The sequence below is a fragment of the Apteryx rowi genome, unplaced genomic scaffold, assembly GCF_003343035.1.
Source record: "Apteryx rowi isolate R43461 unplaced genomic scaffold, aptRow1 scaffold_258, whole genome shotgun sequence".
Taxonomy (NCBI): Eukaryota; Metazoa; Chordata; class Aves; order Apterygiformes; family Apterygidae; genus Apteryx; species Apteryx rowi.
The window spans coordinates 208,782-227,207 of record NW_020448952.1 but is presented as its reverse complement, the minus strand read 5'-3'; the positions used below and the strand labels follow the sequence as shown (position 1 = coordinate 227,207).

The window sequence follows — 18,426 nt, the reverse complement described above, 5'->3', positions numbered from 1 at the left end:
CTGCCTGAACCTTTTAATACCATGTCTGTCACATGTGTGGGGTTTGACACAGAGGTAGAAGCTGGCAGTGATAGTACTTGAATAAACCCAGTTTGGGAACTCCTGACACAGAATTCTGGTTTTAATTATTTGAGAGAGGAAAAAGTGAAGCTGTGTGCAAACATTAATTATTTCAGAATGGTCCATGTTATTCCCCTAATGTCTTCTGAATTGTCTGTTAAATTTTCATATATCTCTATACATACATTGTGTGCATCTTTTTCCCCGCATGTGTTTTCCATTCAGCGTTTCCATAAACTCCAGGCTAGCCAGTTCTCTAGGGAACCTGTATGCTGCTTCAGATGATGATGAGAGCAAAATGGCATCATCGTCCTCTAGGACAGGTTTTTCTGTAAGCCAAATCTCCGGCCACTTGAATGGCAGCTTGCAGCTGCCTCACAGAAATAACCGTGAACTGAACAACAACTTGTACAACAGAAGCAGCAGTAGTGGCAACAACCTGAGCAGCCAAACCAGTCCACACAACGCCGTGACAGATGAGTACAGCATCTATCAACCCTCCTTTACAGGGCTTACAGCTCCTCCAGCACGATACCTGAGTCGATCAATTCCTGTAAGTTCACAGTCACAAAAGCCCTTTCAGGCATTTGACCACTGCTTATCTTTGCTTCTGCAAGAAAAGCTGTCACCCAAAACTTGTAACCCACCATAACTTTCTGACTTCTTTCTGACCTAACAGCACCTTTATCTGTTACTTTAAGTAAATATCACTTCAGCTGCCTTTTTTCCTGCCTCTTTCAAGCTTCTAGATCATGGAGGTTTCATGAAAATAAATAATTCATAAAGTTAAACCAACTTTAATACCTTTTCTCTTTTTCTTTTTTACCTTCTGCTTTAGATTTTTATTTCAAGTTATACGTAACATAGTAATTTTATGTTTACTATGTAGCTTAATCTTCATGCAGTAACAGTTTTAAAAAAACTTTTGCATTTGTCGTACTAAGTGGAAGATGTTACATTCTGAAAGACAACACTCATTTAGAAAATGAGTCCACTTGAAATCTAGACCTTTTCTAACACTGAAGGAGAAGTATTTTAAGGCAATATATTTCTGATGCTCTCAACACTTTAATTTTCATAACTTTACAACTTTGCTGCCTCGGGGTTATTTTATGCCCATTCTTCTGTATGAAAGAGTCTGTATCAAAAAGCTACATGGATATATTAGTGCAACTTGAAAGTGGGTCTGTGCAAAATCCAGAGGACAGACTAGGGAGACTTCAGTTACAAAATAACTTCAGTTATAGAATGTCGATTTTTTTTTTTTGGGGGGGGGGGGCAGGGGGAATAAGCATACATAGAAGTCAGCTTCTAAAACCACTTTAAAATATCTAGGTATCCAAAGATTTGATGTCCTGCTAATCACAGAAGTTGCTACAGTGTTCTTAATAAAATATGTTCTCAGGAGTTAATCGAACCTCTAAATCTCTGTTTAGTAGCACTGACACTTCATATTTTTAATTTTTGTTTGTAGTCACTGCAATAAAATAACCATCATATAAATTAACTTCAGAATACTATTCCTTTCTTTTCTTACTTCAGTGTATTATACCTGCTACTATTTTCCAGAGTGTGGTGAGGCTGTCTTAAAACAGGCAATGCACTGTTATATGCTGTTGAGATCCTAACCAAAAAGATTGTTCATGCGTTCTGTGTTCTCTTCTAAAAGTATTTTCATGAAGAAATGAGGGATATTCTCTCATTAACAGCTAGTATGTGGCACCTCTAACAGTTCAGAAGCCACGTTTCTAGCTTGCAAGCTTGAATTACACTTCCTTTGGGGATAGACAACAGCAGAAAACTAATTTCACAACAGACTATTGAGTATTTATTTGATTGTGTGTGTGACTGGAACCTAACTAGGAAAAAAAAGAACATGATGCTGCTTAGATGTTCTGTATTCTTATAAGCTTGATGGAAACTTCCACTGAAAAAGGAGTAGAGTTGCTGTGCTAGGTTGTTTGACCTGAAATATCTCTTTAAAATACTTGATGCTTTCAAAGCCCTTGTTTGCAAGTACATTTAGCCTATTATTCACCACAACATACCTGCAAATAAATGTTAATATTCCACAATATTAGAATCAGTATGTTCTGCATTGAGTTTAAAGTTGCATTTAAATTTAGTTTAAACTTGAGTTTAAACTCATCAGCAGTAACTTATTTGCTAAGGACATCTTGAATATTTTCTCATCCTTTCAGTTTTACAAAGTTATGCTTTAGCTGTTGAATTTGACAATGTTTTTTCACATGTTATGTGGAACCCTTATGAGGTAGACTACTTATAATTGAGCTTTTTCCCAAGTTGGATGTAAAAGCATCCTAATTATCTTATGAGAAACCTAGTTCTAGAGCAGTAGTATGATACTATTTTTAGTTCAAGTTACTAATCTGGTTTAATACCTCTGGGTGTAGAGATGAGGAGAAAAAAATCAAAGAAGCTGTATAGCAAGCTGAGGACGTTTGAATCAAGACAGCCATGAATCTTTCGTTTGGTCATGAGTTCTGATTCTGAAAAGCCATCCTTGTTAGGTGTTCCCAGTTTTTTCATCCAATGTGCTTATGGAAGTCCAGTCTTCAGAGAAGAGGAAGACTGACAGAGGCTTTAGTTGAGTATATTAGAACCAAAGTCAATGCGCAAATGAAGCAAGAAAACAATCACTTAGCTGAATAATTAAGTGATAGTGTCTGGGTGTGTGTCTAATGGGTTTTTTTTGTTTTTTGGGGGGTTTTTTGATTCCTCTTCTTCAGTGTTGTCTCTTATTTGATATATTTGAACAATAATTCTCTGGAGGGTCAATCCATTCCCATTCTCTTCTGTTGTACCTTGTGTAAATGCTATGCTTCAGCAGCAATTCTTTGGGGGTTTTTTCCATATTTTAGTTACAGCTGCATATTTTGTGTAAATATGTGCACCTGTACCCAGAGCCCTAAGGGAGAGAGGCACTGTATAACTGTAATGTGACTCAGCTATGGAAAACAAGCTGAAGTTCACTGTAGGTCGAAAGTTCTCAACGTGCCATAATGTAAGCTGTTGGAGCTTATGTTACACATTTCCTCAAATATCCAAACCTTAGAAGGTCTAATGAAAATGCATCATTTTAAAAATTAAGAACCGTCATCTCCTTTGGAAAGTGGAGTTGCCATACCTTTATACTGAGAAAGCAGGGCTTGTTAACAACAAAAGCAGGGTTAGTTGGCTTGTTCCATCGGCGTAGGCTGAGAAACGTAGTATTAGTTGACACCTAAAGGTTCAACCTAGTGGAATTCCCCCCCCCCCAAAAAAAAAAAAAAAAAATCTGCAATGAGGGGAAGGAGGAGCAGATACCATGTACATCACTGTCTCACTTTTAGGATTGTGGCCTTCTTGGATAAGGGTGACTAAAATACTTGGGGAAAAGAGAAAAACAAAGAGCACTGCCTCTTATTTTAAGCAAGATGAAAGGAGCAGTTAATAAGCAGGTGAGCAGCCATCTTGACTGTAGAGAGGGGCTGTAGTTATTCACACATTAGAACAAGGGGAAACAAATTGTTGTTCCTTTGCAATCCTATTCAGTGACTTGGCACAGTGATTCAGATCAAACTTACTAGGTGTAGTATGAAGTTTTAGGCTGAGCAGAAAGTATTTTTGCAGAAAAAGTAGCTTTTAAGAATGCATGTTTCTCCTGTTTTTAATCTTCTTCCTACCTATCTTAATGACTTACCAATGTATGAAAGGATGTAATGGTGTAAGCTTTCAGCAGTTTTTTGGCTTACTATCATTTGCTGATTAGGAGTAGAGGATACGCACAGTCAAACATAGCAAGATCTTTAAATTAGATGCTATATCCGGTCTTCGCTAAAAGAGTGAGTTGAGAGAAAAGGGATTTTATATATTGTGAAGTGGGAAGCAGCATTTCTTAGGAAGAATCATGCAATGTGGAAATCTCTAACAAAATACAAATTTCTATGACTTATCTGTAAAGTAGTCTTATTTTGAAATAATAGTGGTTAAACTGCTTTCCTTCTCAGAAGATCTGCTTTTCAAACGTATTCCGAATGTTGCGTGTGCTGCCTTTATTAACTAAAATGTACCATCTGGCCTTGTGCCACTGTCACAATCAATGGCCGGCACTAAATTGTTACCTCTTACGCACCATTGACTGAGTTGCTGAGTGAAGTTACAGAATTTATATTTGTGATGACCAATTATAGATTATTTGATCATCTAATCTGTGCATGCTCTTTGTCTGATAGTGAGCACATAACTTACTGGCTAATGCGGATCCTTCTTGATGGTGACTTATTTTGAAGATAATATCACTTTTCTTGATAGTTTGTTCCACTGGTTGAGTACAGTCATGCTTAAAACCTTTTAACTTTTAATCTAAAACTTGCTATATCTCTTTATTATGCCACTGTTATAGTCCTTTATTACCTTATATCTTCCTAGCTTGAAATACCTTCATGACAGTCACCCCAACTTTGTCTTCATTTAATAAGCTAAGTTGAACTTTTTGCATCTATGACACTTCCCTGGCCCAAAGATCATTTTTGATAGCTTTACAGTCCTCTACAGTTTCTGAACATCCTTTTTCAAGAAGCAGATGCAGCACTCTTAACACCAATCTTTCAGGTACATAGAGCTGCTACAAAGTGCTATCCTGCTTGTAAATCTATAGCTTCTGTTAGCCTTTTAAGTGTAATGCACTGTAAGTTCATTTGGGGCGGGGGGGAAATAGAGTTCCTGCTGTCCAAGATACTGACCTTCATTTTAGTTTAATGGCCCCCATTCTTTGTTCTTGTATGTAGAACTCTGCATTTGGCTATATTAAAACTTTCTTTTTAATAGAATGAGTTTACCTGCCAAGGAGGACTGTTTTGTCTTATCACTTCAACTGCTGTCATCCAGATACTTTGTTTGTGATGATTTTTAGCAGTGGTCTTAAACTCATGAACAAAATACAGAACAGCATCAAGTCTTGGCAGCAGTTCTGGTATAATTCTGTTAAAAACAGAACTCTATAATGATTTTCACTTCACTGCTTGAGATGTGGAAATTACATGCAGTCTTGTCAGCCAAACCTTGATCTCCTGCAGGAAGTGTTTATATTGTATATTGCATTGCACCCCTTTCTAATGGGAGCACATCAGATAATGTGACTGGCGGAAGTCCATTACATATACCTGTGGTTGTGTTTATTCATTTATCCTGTCTCATCAAAGAACTCTTGAATTATATGAATTATATTCCTGTTCCTTTTATTAGTAGAATCTTATCTACCACTGTTAGATGTGGAGCTAACCATCTGTAATTGTACAGATACTCTATTTTAAAAAAATCAAAGAACTTATCACTCTTATACTCTCTCCTGAAGTTTGCTAATAGTTAACACTAGTGGTGCAGGAGCTTTAAAGACTGGTAGGACTCTTAACTGTTCATCTCTAATGAATGTTCTTTAATTTCATTAGTGACGAAATTGGGATCTTCATTTTTGTGATGCAAATATGTGTCTTTTTTTTTTTTTTCCCAGTATGGAAGAGAAAGTTACTTAGTACTGTGGTGTTTTTTGTTCTGTATCGAAAAATGTTAACATCCATTTAGTAATACAATGTTCCATGTTCTAGTTAAACAAAAATAACTGACCATTGTTTTCCTGTTGTTCTTCAGTTTTGTCAGCCATATATTTTCCCTAATGGTTTTTGTTCCTTCATCAGTGTAAGTTTAGAAGTTAAACCATTTACTTTTCTCATGTGTCTTTATGCTGTTGTATGCTGATGAACCAGATAGCCTGATTTTCATATAATAAACAACTTGCCATTCTAGTCAATAAGTATTTGATGAAAATATCCTGTTTCTCAAATTTTCAAATAAAACAATTTCCCAGCTATAACTTGCAAAAATACCTTATCAAATATAACCACATTTAAGGTACTACAACAAGATTTTTATTTTACTTTTGCAATAGTTATAAATCTAAATAGCACTTTAAAAATATTTTTACTGAAAAGTATGTATCTATGTAGTTTTAAGATGAGTTACTTTCTGCTTCTGTAGCTGTCATGGAAACTGGCAAGATGGAAAATTTTCAAAAAATTAAGTCGTATAACAGTATTTTTAAATTCGCATACATGGTCTTTATACCTCTAGGATAGTTTTTCTTAATAGGAACTTAACATTAGTGAATACAATACTGCCTTTGCCAAAAAAAAAGGGGGGGGGCGGGGGGCAAACTAGTGTCTCTTACTGATCTATAAATCTAACTCTAAGGATAGCGCGTATTTGTAATTTATATATACAAATAATTTCAAATGAATAGCCAGTATAAGTTTCCTCCATTATGCATTTTTGCATATCAGTTGTCAGAATATGTAGTCAACAGTTTTGTTAAAATATAACCAAGTTATTAAAATTTGATACTTAAAAAAATCCTGATTTATTTTAGTCATTATTATGTATTCAGAGTAATTCTCGCCTGCTGCAAAATTCTTGTTGCAATGTATGTTTTGGGAGAGTTGATGCACAGTCAAAAAATTTAAATTCTTTGTAAGTAAAGATGAGAGTTTGAGTCTAAAAATCATGACATACCATTAGAATTTTGCTATTATCTGGAAAAAGTGCATGTTCAAGTCCTAACAGATAACAAACACTCTATCCTGTAGGGTTGTGCCTTTTAAAAGTTAACTTGCAGCTGTGTTGGTCCTGAAGTTAATGCATGTGCCTTCAGGTCAAGCACCTAAATGGATCTGTGGCTTGTTTTCTCTTCCAGGAGTCTATTGGTGCCTCCTGCTCTATAAGAAAAAAGATACTCATCTATTCAATCACTTCAACATGCACTTGATTAGAAAGATATCATTGATTGTAGCAAAACTATCTAGTTCTTAGCTGTTAGCTTAGATGTCTAATATTTGGGTATAAAATGCCATGCTTGACATTGCATAGAATCACTGTAGGTTTGCAAATAGAGATTTTCCTTAATTAACTGTTTTTATTCTCTTATCATGATAATTGAGCAGTTGGTTTTGTTTTATATTTCTTTTAATTTTTTCCTGTATTTAAATTAAGGTTTTGTTGAATATTAGCATGTGACTCTGAAGGAGATTTGGGGTATTTGTTTTTAATAAAGTACTCAGAACAGCAAGTCATACTTTGAGTCACCACAAATAGGAGCTAGAAATGTAAATGTGAAAAGTAGGAAACCCCTCTATCTGAGATAAACAGGTACAGGCTTTGAAAAAAGCTCTTTGTGCTCTTACACCTTTCTGCGTTGTCCAAAGAGACAAATTGTTTAAATGCAGAAGCCAGAAAAACCCACCCCAGCTTTAATTTTTCACAATTGAAAAATTAGTCCGTATCCTTTGCAACCATTCAGCTGACTAGGGTTAGGGTGGAAATATTGTAAAACATATGTTTATCAAAAAACAAAAAACCTACCCATCTGTAACAAATTAACAAAATGAGCTATCTGATGTTTTCAGCCAATCTGTGCTGCTGCATGGATATTTGTTCTTTTTATACATTGCCATTAATTTTTCTTCCATATTTGTATACTTCATCCTGTGAGAAGACTAAGGATTTCTAATAATTTCAATAACTTTAGTTTAAATTCCAGAATGTAACAATATTTAAATTGTGATGTAGAATTCTTGGTTACTACTGCCTGCTAAATAAAGGGTTGCTGTTTATAGTTCATTACCAGCTAATGCCACCTGAATCTGAGAGCACCAAAAGTGTACAGTGCTTTCTGGTCCTCTTTCATCTGTCCAAGCTTGGAAAGTAATCTAATATTGTAAATCATATCAGCGTATATCATGAAATTTCATGCATTCTTTTAATGTTTATTAATCAACTTTACTTGGAATTCAGTTTTCAAGGATCCATTTCAAAGACTGTTTTAGCTAGTAAAACAATCATTATAATTGTTAAAATACACTTCTGAAAAAGAGAAAGCCTTGAGGGTCATTTAAGAGAGCAGAAATTTCAAGTGCTCGTTAATGAATTGATAAAGGGAATATTCCTTCTGTCTCACTCTTACACTTGTAATAAACAGCTTGACAAGTGCTCTCAACAAAGCTAATAATCCAGAATGACTAGAGAACAGAGTGGAGGAAAATAGCCGTACCTTATCGTATATTCGATGGTGATTCTGAGCCTATAATGAAACAAAAATAATTAAAGACTTTCTTGCAACTGTTTAGTTTTACAGTAAACTATTTTATATTAAATGACTGCCTTCCTGTTGAATCCATTCAGTACTAAAGACTATTTTAGTGAATAGTACTCAATTCTTTATATTCTGACAGCACTTCTTTCTTAACCTAGGAAAGAATACTCAGATGTTTTCAGACCTTCAAGATGTGAAAAACGCATTTAAAGACATCTTGAGAATTGTATCTAGGTATATGCCTCAATGTTTAGGAAAAAAATATTTTTTGGTGATACTAGTTAGAGGTCTAAAGGGTTATATGTTTATTATGCAGTGCTCTTCGGTTTGGTAATGAGTGCCATAGAGTATTTCTATACTGACAAGTGAGGGATAGCGGGAGAATGGAAGAGAGGAATTCATGGTTCTGAGCTACCTTAGATTTCATGTTCTCTAGTAGTTCTCTCTAATCCTACTGAATTGATGTTATTTTTTTAATATGGTTTGATGCTTTTGTTGTTGTTTGCTATTTGTTTTTAAGACATTCTTGTACAACAAGGAGCCTTCAGATAAGACTGCTCTTATTCATCAAAATGACATCATTTAAAATTTGTAAACATTTATGAATCCTCATGAACTACAAAACTGCTGTCATAAAAGCTGTCACTGAACACATCTGTGTAGGAGGAAATAAGATGGCTGGATGCTGTCTTTTTAAACTGATAATTTTTTTTATTATAAAACAGATTGTGGTAGAATCAGAAATGCACATAAATACAGTAGAAAAGATTATGCCTTACTCTTAACTACACTTACTTTCCTTGCTAACCCAGATGAACCATTGGCAGTAACAGTTTCACTTCCATCTCTGTTTTCTTATTCTTAGTAACTATCCCTAAATTTTTTCATGTGCATAATTGTGCTGTCATTTTTCTTCAATGATTAGCTATACCGTACATGTTTCCTGTGTCATTATCTGAATCAACATGTAAAGTATGCTGTATTCTTATACTAGCACTTTCATTCTTTTTGTTCAAGAGAAATGAAAGCAATTCAATTACAATCAATTACAATACAATAATTGCAATCATATGTTTTCCCAACACATTGTTAAGGCTTTGGTATTATCTGTGTTGTTTTAAAGGATTTGTAAAACTTTCAAGAATCTCTAGACTTTCATTTGGAAAAGTGAAGATACAGAAAAGCTGATGGACTTTACTGTATCCAGTTTTTGAGTTACTTGTATTTTGCTGCATTTTACATATGCACACAGATTATCAAATTTTTCCCCCCTCCACCAACTCTCTCAATTTATTTTTCTTCTGCCTGTTCTTTCTCTGCTCCTTATGTTTGAGTGCAAAATGTGTATTCTGTCCAAGTCTGACCACCTCTGTGAGTTTTAATCAGTTTCTGTTTCTCCCCTGCACAGTCCCTTCAGTCTGAATATGTTCAGTACTAAAGCCTTGCTGCTTCGGTGAAACCTGTTGAGCTCTTAAAAATCTAAGTCCATCGTGAAGGAGAAGAACTAAAGGAAAGAAACTGCTCGTTCAGAGGAGGAGTCTTCAATCCAAGATATATTAAAATCTTCAGCACCAAGATGAGACTTCTTAACAGCCAGAAATTTCTTGTTAATGACTACAGATGCACTGAAGCTGAATTTATGGAGATTACTACCCTGTGTTATATACAGATTTAAAATTTTAATGCTGAGACAACTCAAAGATATTTCTAATGAGTTTAATACATTTATAACTTGTGTACAGTGTTAAAATATGTATGTATTAAGAGACTATTTTGATAAACAATATATATAATTATGTAAAAATTAGAATATATTTTAGTGTTCTTCAGTTCTTTGTTACCAAAATGTGTATTTTAATGAAGTTTTAGGTGTTTATCTAGAAAAGATGAAAAGCTGTTTTTATGAGCAAGAAGATTTTTCTGTCTTATGGGCCCATTGTTATTGCTTAAAGCCTAGTGTAATTACTTTTTCACTAGTTGGTCTTGTGGTAGCTTAATGGAAGGCTAACTAGTGGGAGACTATTTACTATATGATCAACTGAAAGCACTTGATACATAGTCCGCTTTCCACTTTCAGCTGCTGATGTCTCATAAGGAAAATGGAAAATATTTGTTGAGATGTAATGTAATTTACATCGTCCATTGCAAAGAGAAAGTAATTTAGCTGATGATTCTTTTATGCAATTAACACTTTCCTTAATTTGTCTTAAAGTATTTATTTTAACTTTTTCTTTTCAATGCAGAATGTAAAAACTTGCTGTGCAATATATACTGCACCAATAAAGGAAGACCAAATTTAAACTTGGTAAGAATGTATATGGACAGTGAATTTGGTAGAGTTGCATACTTATGTGTTTGTAAGCTAGATTTGGCAGGATGTCTTCAGTTTCATTAGCAAAGCATATGAAAAATTAATGTAGAAGTGTATTAAATATTTTCACTTTTCAACTGGACACTTCAAAAACCTGTTCTTTAATTTGAATATTTTTAACCGTATAGCTAATCGTGATGTAATCTGTATCATAGAACAGTTTTGGCAGTAGTAAAGATGCTCTTCAACACATAGTTTAACTGGGCTCAATTAGAGATGAAATTCTGAGAAAAAGTGTTGCAGTGAAGGGCTAGAGATCACCTGCTCATCTTTCAGAACTCCACAAGTGCAGAGTCAGCAAAATTTTTTAAACAGCTGTGATAACTTGATTTGTCACTATAATTCAGAAGGCAAAAACAAGAGAACTGTTACCCATAAGTTTTGCCAAAATTTTTACAGAAACCTGAAAATAAAATTTGGTTGAATTGTCAGTCTTTGTTCCTGAAGACCTGTGAATGACGTGCATTTGCTCTGCGACTGAAGTTAAGATAAAATGGCGTTTCATTTCAGAAAAAGTTCAGGTCATAATTGCCATGGAAAGTTGCGCTGAAAGTGGTAGTAAGCAATACTGAGAGCAGCTATGTAAATCACTGAATAAAATTTACATGCAATACTGTACTTTATCACAACTGTGTATATGTAACATATACACACACTAAGTAGCATATGTGTGTGCATATATATACGAGATACTGTATATGAATTATAGGTTAATGGTAAGGTAATTCTACCTTCTACAAAGAATTTTGTTGTGTATTTTGTTATAAATAGTTTTCCTTAATAAAATAAATACTGTTTTATTTTGAAATGTAGATACATGCATATATATATATATATACACACAGCTAATTGATAATAAAATGCATATATCATCCAGATTCCTGTCTTGTTTCTTGGCCTTTCTTACTCAGATCTTATGTTGATGTTAAAGATCTAATCGTATTAATTTACATCAAACAAAAGCAGCTCTTCAAAACACCTTATTTCTACTAAAGCTTATAAAGTATTTATGAATAAGATGAAATGTTTCCAAAGAAAAGTTTATCTTTTATAACTAGTCTTTTTAGCTAAGATTCTTATTTGCTTTGTATAGCATGAAGTCTCACCTATTTAATCAAAGTTGGCAGTATTATAATGTGTTACACTTCCAGATACCATAATTTAAAATCTATCTGAATTTTCTTGGACAGGGGGACCCTTGTTAAAGGTGTAATATACCTTGTCTCTTGTGCACATGCAGCAGTTTTATTTAGTCCTGCTAACAGCAGGGTCTTTGTCCATGAGAATCTGAAAGATCATGTTTTCATTTAGCTTCTTATCCTTTCTTAAATGAAGAGTTCCTTTGATTTTTAAAAACTAGCCACAAATGGTTCTAACGTGGTTTCACTTGGCTGTATTTTCAGCAAATTTGTTGTGCTGCATGATTATTTTTCTACAATACTTAAAATTCCTGTCAGATCAGTCTGGACTGCAATATTATTTTTCTTTTATAATGATGTGGATGGTGTATATAACTGTTGCATAGCCACTCTAAAGGAATGGCAAAACTAGGACTAGAACAGAAGTTGCAGAAATAGTCTAAACTCCAGTGTTGGTCTATTCCAATAGCACAGTAAAAGGCTTGTTCAGTTAATGGATGCTGATTTGGATGTGTATAAGTATAGAGCAAAAACAGCTTAAAAATCTCTCTAATATGTTGAAAGCAACAGTCTTGTTCCCTGTTCCCCTCTTCTTTTAGACTTACTTATATGGATTCACTATGATAAAAATGTAGTAAGTGCCAGCTAATGCATAATGGATTTTCTGGGTTTTTAAAAAATGCATGATAAATATAGTCAGTACCATCATGGAAAGAGTTTGTGGACAGTTAAAGCTCAGGAAGGTACTCGTGTCTTTAGAATCTTCTAGCTTTTAAGAAATACCATGAATTTTGTTTTGTCTTCTGGTCACTCATCCTTGAACTTTACCTTTTTTGTTGCTTCATAAATATATTTTCCCTTGTTATGTGAGAACAAGCTGTAGCACGTGAGATTTTTAAAAATAGGTTTGATTAAACATGAATGGATGGACGAGATAAACCTAGAGGTCTCTAGGCCTGCAATTCCATGGCTAATGACTTATGAAACTCTTAATCATCTCACTTTAAAGTATAGTTTATGAAGCTTTTCAATCAGATATTACAAATTTAGAGAATATTTTTGAATTATAATACTGCAGAAAGAAGAAGATTTTAGCTTCTGTAATAACGGTCTCTACTGACAACTAAACAATGAGAGGCCTCAAAAGGTTGACACTTGATTAGCTCTGCATTGTAAAGCGCAGCAGGAAAGAAATACAGTAATTAAGGGCCTTGTCAAGTAAATGACTTTTGTATATCCTTAACCTAAAGCATATGAGCAATCTAATTAATTAAAAAAGACCATAGATAATCATGCTTGTAATGAATCCATATTTGGATTGATTGTCCTGTCAATTACAAATATGAGCCTTTCTGTCAAATAAGATGTGCTATTTTGTAGCAAAATAATCCAATGACATAAGTTAATTCCATTACCTTAATGAATTTAGATTGTAACTGTAATTACTTCTGAACATATTTTGGTATTTTCATTTTTTAGCATCATAAGATCGACTGTATCTAAAAATACCTTACATCTAAATATATCTTTGGTGAATACACAGGTAATTCCTTATTAGGTGAGATTGATTACTTCTGTAGCCCACATGTAATCCACATGTAAAAGCAGTTTCTCTCTTAACCTCTCTGCAAAACTAATTGATCAGAGTTCCTTTTTTGGAATGTTTTTGAGAGAAACCAGTGTTTTTACTCAGTTTCTTATTGAATCTTGTCCAGAGTAAGGGATATAATAATAAATTTTGGTGTGGGACTCTTAGAAAGGCTTCACTGATTCCCTTTTATCTGTGTACTTACTGACACCCACATTCAACTCGAGCAGGATAGCGATGCAGGATTTCCTGTCATGCTGATTCTTTTCCAACAGGTGATAACTGAAGTTGTTAATGAGCAGCTCTGCCATCTCGGGAGCTAGTGACAGTAACTTCATGTTGCACAAGCCTAAGGTGTCTCTGTTCTTAATAAAGTGAGAATCTTCCATGCATGTCATGCTTGTCCTCTGTTATCTCTTCCACAGAGCAAGTTAATACATTTTGTGGAAAAAAAGCTACCATCTACATGAGGAGACAGTTTGAACTGAATTGGCATATCCTTTTTGAAATGTTTGATTTTCACTGATGTTTCACTTACAGAATCTACAAACATGCAAGCAGCAATTTGAATGAGATGTGCCCCACCTAATCATGAATAGGAGATGAATAATTTATTCCTGAGTATGTCTCCCCAGTCAGAACCAGGTAAGGAGTAAATGGTCTCCTACAGTCCTTTCCCATTTCAGTTATTTCATACTTGCCCTTGTGCAGCAAGAATATATTCCAGGAAAAATGTTTCTCAAAAACTACAGTACTGCTCCAGGTAAAGTAACTTCTTTCTCTTATCCAGAAAGAAATAGCCTCTTTTTTCTTTTTTTTTTTTTAACTTGTTTTAGGAGCTGCTTTCATTCTGTTAACAATTTAGTTTAATTTGAATGTTGTTTAAACTAACAAATCTAAACAAATACTACCCATTATAACCCTTCTACCTGTGAAGCAGAAAATCTTGAACTCCAGTCACTGGCAATAGCTTTGTAATGAATTGTTTTCTAATGATTATAATTGCTAGTGGCTCCTTGTAGCCTCATGCCTACTCATTTAATGTTGTGTTCAGAGAGCTTTGTTGTTTCCTATATAGCTTATTTAATTGCTATAGTGAAATGGTACCATAGCTGCTTTTAAACAGAAAATAGAGTTGCTGGAAGAGGAGTTTAGTCTTTACAGAATTCTCTTCAAATTTGAGTTATGTATGTTTTTCCCAACTCATTAACCTCAGATCTTCATCATATATGTATCTAAGAAGGCAATGTCTTCTGGCTGCTAGGCAACACAGTGCAGTCTTCAAGGTTGCACTTTTGCTAACGATACAGAAGTAACTAATATTGAGGCTTTAATATGCATGCTCTTTTATTGAGATTTAGCTGTTGGAGAGCACTGCGTGAGACTGTGGTAGTGCAGATGGACTTTCTGGTGGTTATTCACTGCATGCATCTCTAGAGGTCTGAAATAACTTTAACATAGACATCCATTCATTTCCCACATCTTTCAGGTGGGACGGTAGATCAACAGGATTGAGTACTGTAGAAAGATCCAGATGGAAGATAGTTGTTCTTCATTTGGTGGTAGAAGATAAGCTGTCCTCAGCAATGAAGAGTTTTCAGTTCTATATTCTGACCTAAATCCAAATTGTGCTAGGTGTATGATACCTGCTCAATTTAGATGAACCCGTGCTAACCTCTTTGGGTTTGTTTCTTTATGGGCATACCTGGGACAAGGTAGTTTGATATCAGGTGGCAACTGAATTTTGTAAGTGAAGGGGTATATCAGGTCTTTGACTGAAATTATTTTTATGTTGTCCAGTCTCTGTGTGTGCCTCAGTGCGAGGAAAAGTAGGCTCTTCCTCTTCAGGAGGCTGCTCCTTCCAGATCACCCATCCAGCTGATCACAAAGTAGCAAGGTGACTCCCCCTATAGGTGAATTCCCTAGACTCAAGAAATTCTCATGTGCATTATACAGCCTGTCTCAGCTCTTTTTGTACCAACACGATAAAGAGAGTCTGTCTGACCTTGTATGTAAAGACTCCATGAAGAGTGCTCTCATGAGCACACTGTAGAAGTGCAGGTTCTGCACATTTTAGATGCTCTCAGATGTAAATAGTTTGACCTGTTAAGTGAATCAAGATGGCTGACCTAATAGATAAAGAGGACCTGACTTCTTCTGACAACCCCTTTTCTTTTGTAATCTAAAGTTCATCTAGCCTTATATTTGTTCTCTTTGCATGGAATGGCTAGGAAACAGTGAACCTAGTAATAAATCCTATTGTGTTTGCGCATTGATTTAGGATCATAAGTCACTAGTGAAAGAAAGTTCTGGCTGAGCAGGAGGTACTGCTAGGAGGGGATTCCTATATTCAGTAAATGTTTTATTTGTGCTGAAAGCTAAGTGAGTCATACACTGGGAATATGGGAAGGGGATTTTTTTTTAATATAATTGCAATATGAGAAATCTTCTCTCAGAACAGTCAGGTTGGCAATTTGGAGAGAAAAAGACAAAAGGAGAAAAGGAGAAGCAGGATGAGGCTGTTCTTTTTGATCCTTTAGTGTTTTGAATTTTAATCTGAGTAATTTGCGGGTTTAATTATTGTTGCAGATTACCTTATCTGAGCACTACTGTAAGTGCATTTAATGAATTAAACCATTTTAGCACTGCTTTATGTAAACAACCTTGGTGAGATGAGCTTGGCAAAAGGAGAAGCGGCGCTGGGGAGACTTGTCACATTCAACTGTGCTCACTGCTGTGCTGCAGGGTGGGGGCGGCAGAACCTGCTGAGCATCAAAAGGAAATGAAGTGTATTTCTGAAGTGACAAGTAACTCAGGCTCTTGCACTGTATTATAAGGGAGTTTGTGTTTGAATGGGCTTTGCCATTCAGAGCCTTGGCATTTCTCAGAAGATGGTTTCTAAATATTGTTTGTCCTTTTTGCACAGTTTTGTGTGTTTGTTTTGTTTTGTTTTTTTCTTAGCATGTGCAGATTAGCTCCTATGCTTACACATGTTCACTTACTCTATCCACCACATTAAAAAGCTCCAGGTACCTTTTCTCATTCCCCTGCTATTCCTGCTAACCACCAGCTGCATATGGCAAAAGGCTTTAGGAAAATTGTTTGTGACAGCGTGTGGAACTTCTGACGTCAGAAGTTATGTCAGATTCCTGCACCTGAAAGCCTGGTCAGAGGTCCACAGTGTTACTCATGCATTGTAAGGACTCCAGAGTTGTGAGTTCAGTGAAGACCAGTGATAGCTCCAAGACAGAGAAATACATTATGAATTTTCATTTCATTTGCCATTGCCATTTCTTCATAAATATATGAAGAAACTTAAAATATACAGACTGATCAGCTCCCTCAAATAAGTAGTCTTACCAAGGACCTGTATATCATGTCTAAGAGATTTAATTTGAAAAGCATACCATTATTACAGACCAGTTCTAAAAGTAATTTTAAAAAGTTTATAGAAGCATAGAATGCTTTCTAATAACAAAAATAAGATCAAAAAAACAGCTTAAGTGAATATCTAGGACAGGAGTTTTTACAGTAAATGGATTGTGTTTGAGACAAGTGACTGAAATTGGTATTAGTTTGAAAGCTTGCTGAAAATGAAAGTTGCTGTGTAAATGTGTTAGAACCAAGAAACTGGTAAGGCAAAGAGAAGAGTCAGACTGTGTAGTTGCAGTATTTCTGGAGCATGGTAGGGTTTGGGGTTTTTTTCTTCTTGATTTAACAAGTTGAAAATCTGCTGAATAATTCATGAAGAGTGGAAGGGCTGAATCTTCCTGGAATGATATACAGTGTACGTAGCGTGGCACAGGAGAAACTGCAAAGCTTTGTATCAGTTGCTGCCGTTTCTGCTGCTGATTGCAAGGTGCTGCCGCTTTTGGCATTTTCACAGCTACAAAATCCTCAATCCCGCTGCTGTCTGCTAACAGCTATCTGCATCCTATGGACCCACTTTCACGAGCTACAGCCTGTGGGATCTCTTGCTAGCTACCTGCCCTGGACACTGCTGTTCGCTGGATCTTTACTGCTAACTGCATTTTCCGGACCTAGCAGCTCGTTCGACTGAAACCTGCCTTAGAGCCCATCAGCTGCACCTTCTCCCTTGTGTTTGGCGGGGGACTTCTGCAGCAGGATCTTCCGACCCAGGTGAGGATGGGATTTACGGGGAGAAGTCAAAACTGAGCCGCATTCGGCGAGATGCCCAACGCCTCTTCCTGGAGCGCCAGCTCGCCGCTGCTGCTGCTCTGGGAGGACTCCTCTGGGACCCGCATCCTCCTGTCGCTGCTCTATGCGGCGTTAGCTATCTCAGGGACCTTATCCAATGTGATGGTCATCTACTTGGTCTTCTCCTTCAAGAAGCTGCAGACAACCAGCAACGCCTTCATCGTGAACGGCTGCGCCGCCGACCTGAGCGTCTGTGCCCTGTGGATGCCCCAGGAGGCCGTGCTGGGGCTGCTGCCTCCCAACTCCTCTTCCCTCCGCTCGGCGGAGTACCGGCTGCTCCGCGGGGGGCTCCTGGGCCTCGGCCTCACCGTCTCCCTGGCCTCCCACCTGCTGGTGGCCTTCAACAGGTACGTGCTCATCACCAAGCTGCCCAGCGTCTACCAGGCCCTCTACCAGCGGAGGCACACGGGCTGCATGATCGGGCTCTCCTGGGTGCTGGCGCTGCTCCTGCTGCTGCTGCTGCCCGGCCTCTGGGCCCCGGCCGCGGCCCAGCAGCCGCCCGCGGGCCGGCAGACGGACGGCGGCCCCCGCTACACCGCGCTGCTGCTGGCCCTGGCCGTGCTCAGCCAGACGGCGCTGCTGCTCCACTGCTACCTGGGCATCGTGCGGCGGGTGCGGGGCAGCGCCAAGCGCGTCAGCGTCCTCAACTTCCACCTGCTGCACCAGCTGCCCTTCCCCGCCGCGCCGCCGCCGCCGCGCCGCGCCCAGCGCCGCCTCAGCAGCGTCTCCGTCCTGCTGCTCTGCTGCGTCTTCCTGCTGGGCACGCAGCCCTTGGTGTGGGTGAGCCTGCTGGGCTTCTTCCTGCCGCCCGCGCCGCCCGCGCTGCAGGCCGCCAGCTGGCTGCTGCTCTGCTCCCTCTCGGCCCTCAACCCGCTGCTCTACACGTGGCGCAGCGAGGAGTTCCGCC

General features: G+C 37.2%; 2 protein-coding genes across 6 annotated transcripts in view; both read left to right on the top strand.

Moving 5' to 3' along the window:
* Positions 1-10,059, top strand: part of CDC14A (cell division cycle 14A) — a 64,365-nt gene extending 54,306 nt beyond the window's left edge. For all 5 annotated transcript variants that reach the window (XM_026067327.1, XM_026067328.1, XM_026067326.1 and 2 more), the window contains 2 exons: positions 286-613; positions 9,612-10,059. In XM_026067327.1, coding sequence (XP_025923112.1) covers positions 286-613; positions 9,612-9,641 — 358 coding nt within the window. In that variant the 3' untranslated portion in view covers positions 9,642-10,059. The remainder of the gene's footprint in view (positions 1-285; positions 614-9,611) is intronic.
* A 6,716-nt stretch (positions 10,060-16,775) lies between these two features.
* GPR88 (G protein-coupled receptor 88) overlaps positions 16,776-18,426 on the top strand; it is a 6,490-nt gene continuing 4,839 nt past the window's right edge. Inside the window, exon 1 of the mRNA XM_026067340.1 lies at positions 16,776-18,418. Within this exon, the coding sequence (XP_025923125.1) occupies positions 17,493-18,418 (926 nt within the window). The 5' untranslated portion in view covers positions 16,776-17,492. The remainder of the gene's footprint in view (positions 18,419-18,426) is intronic.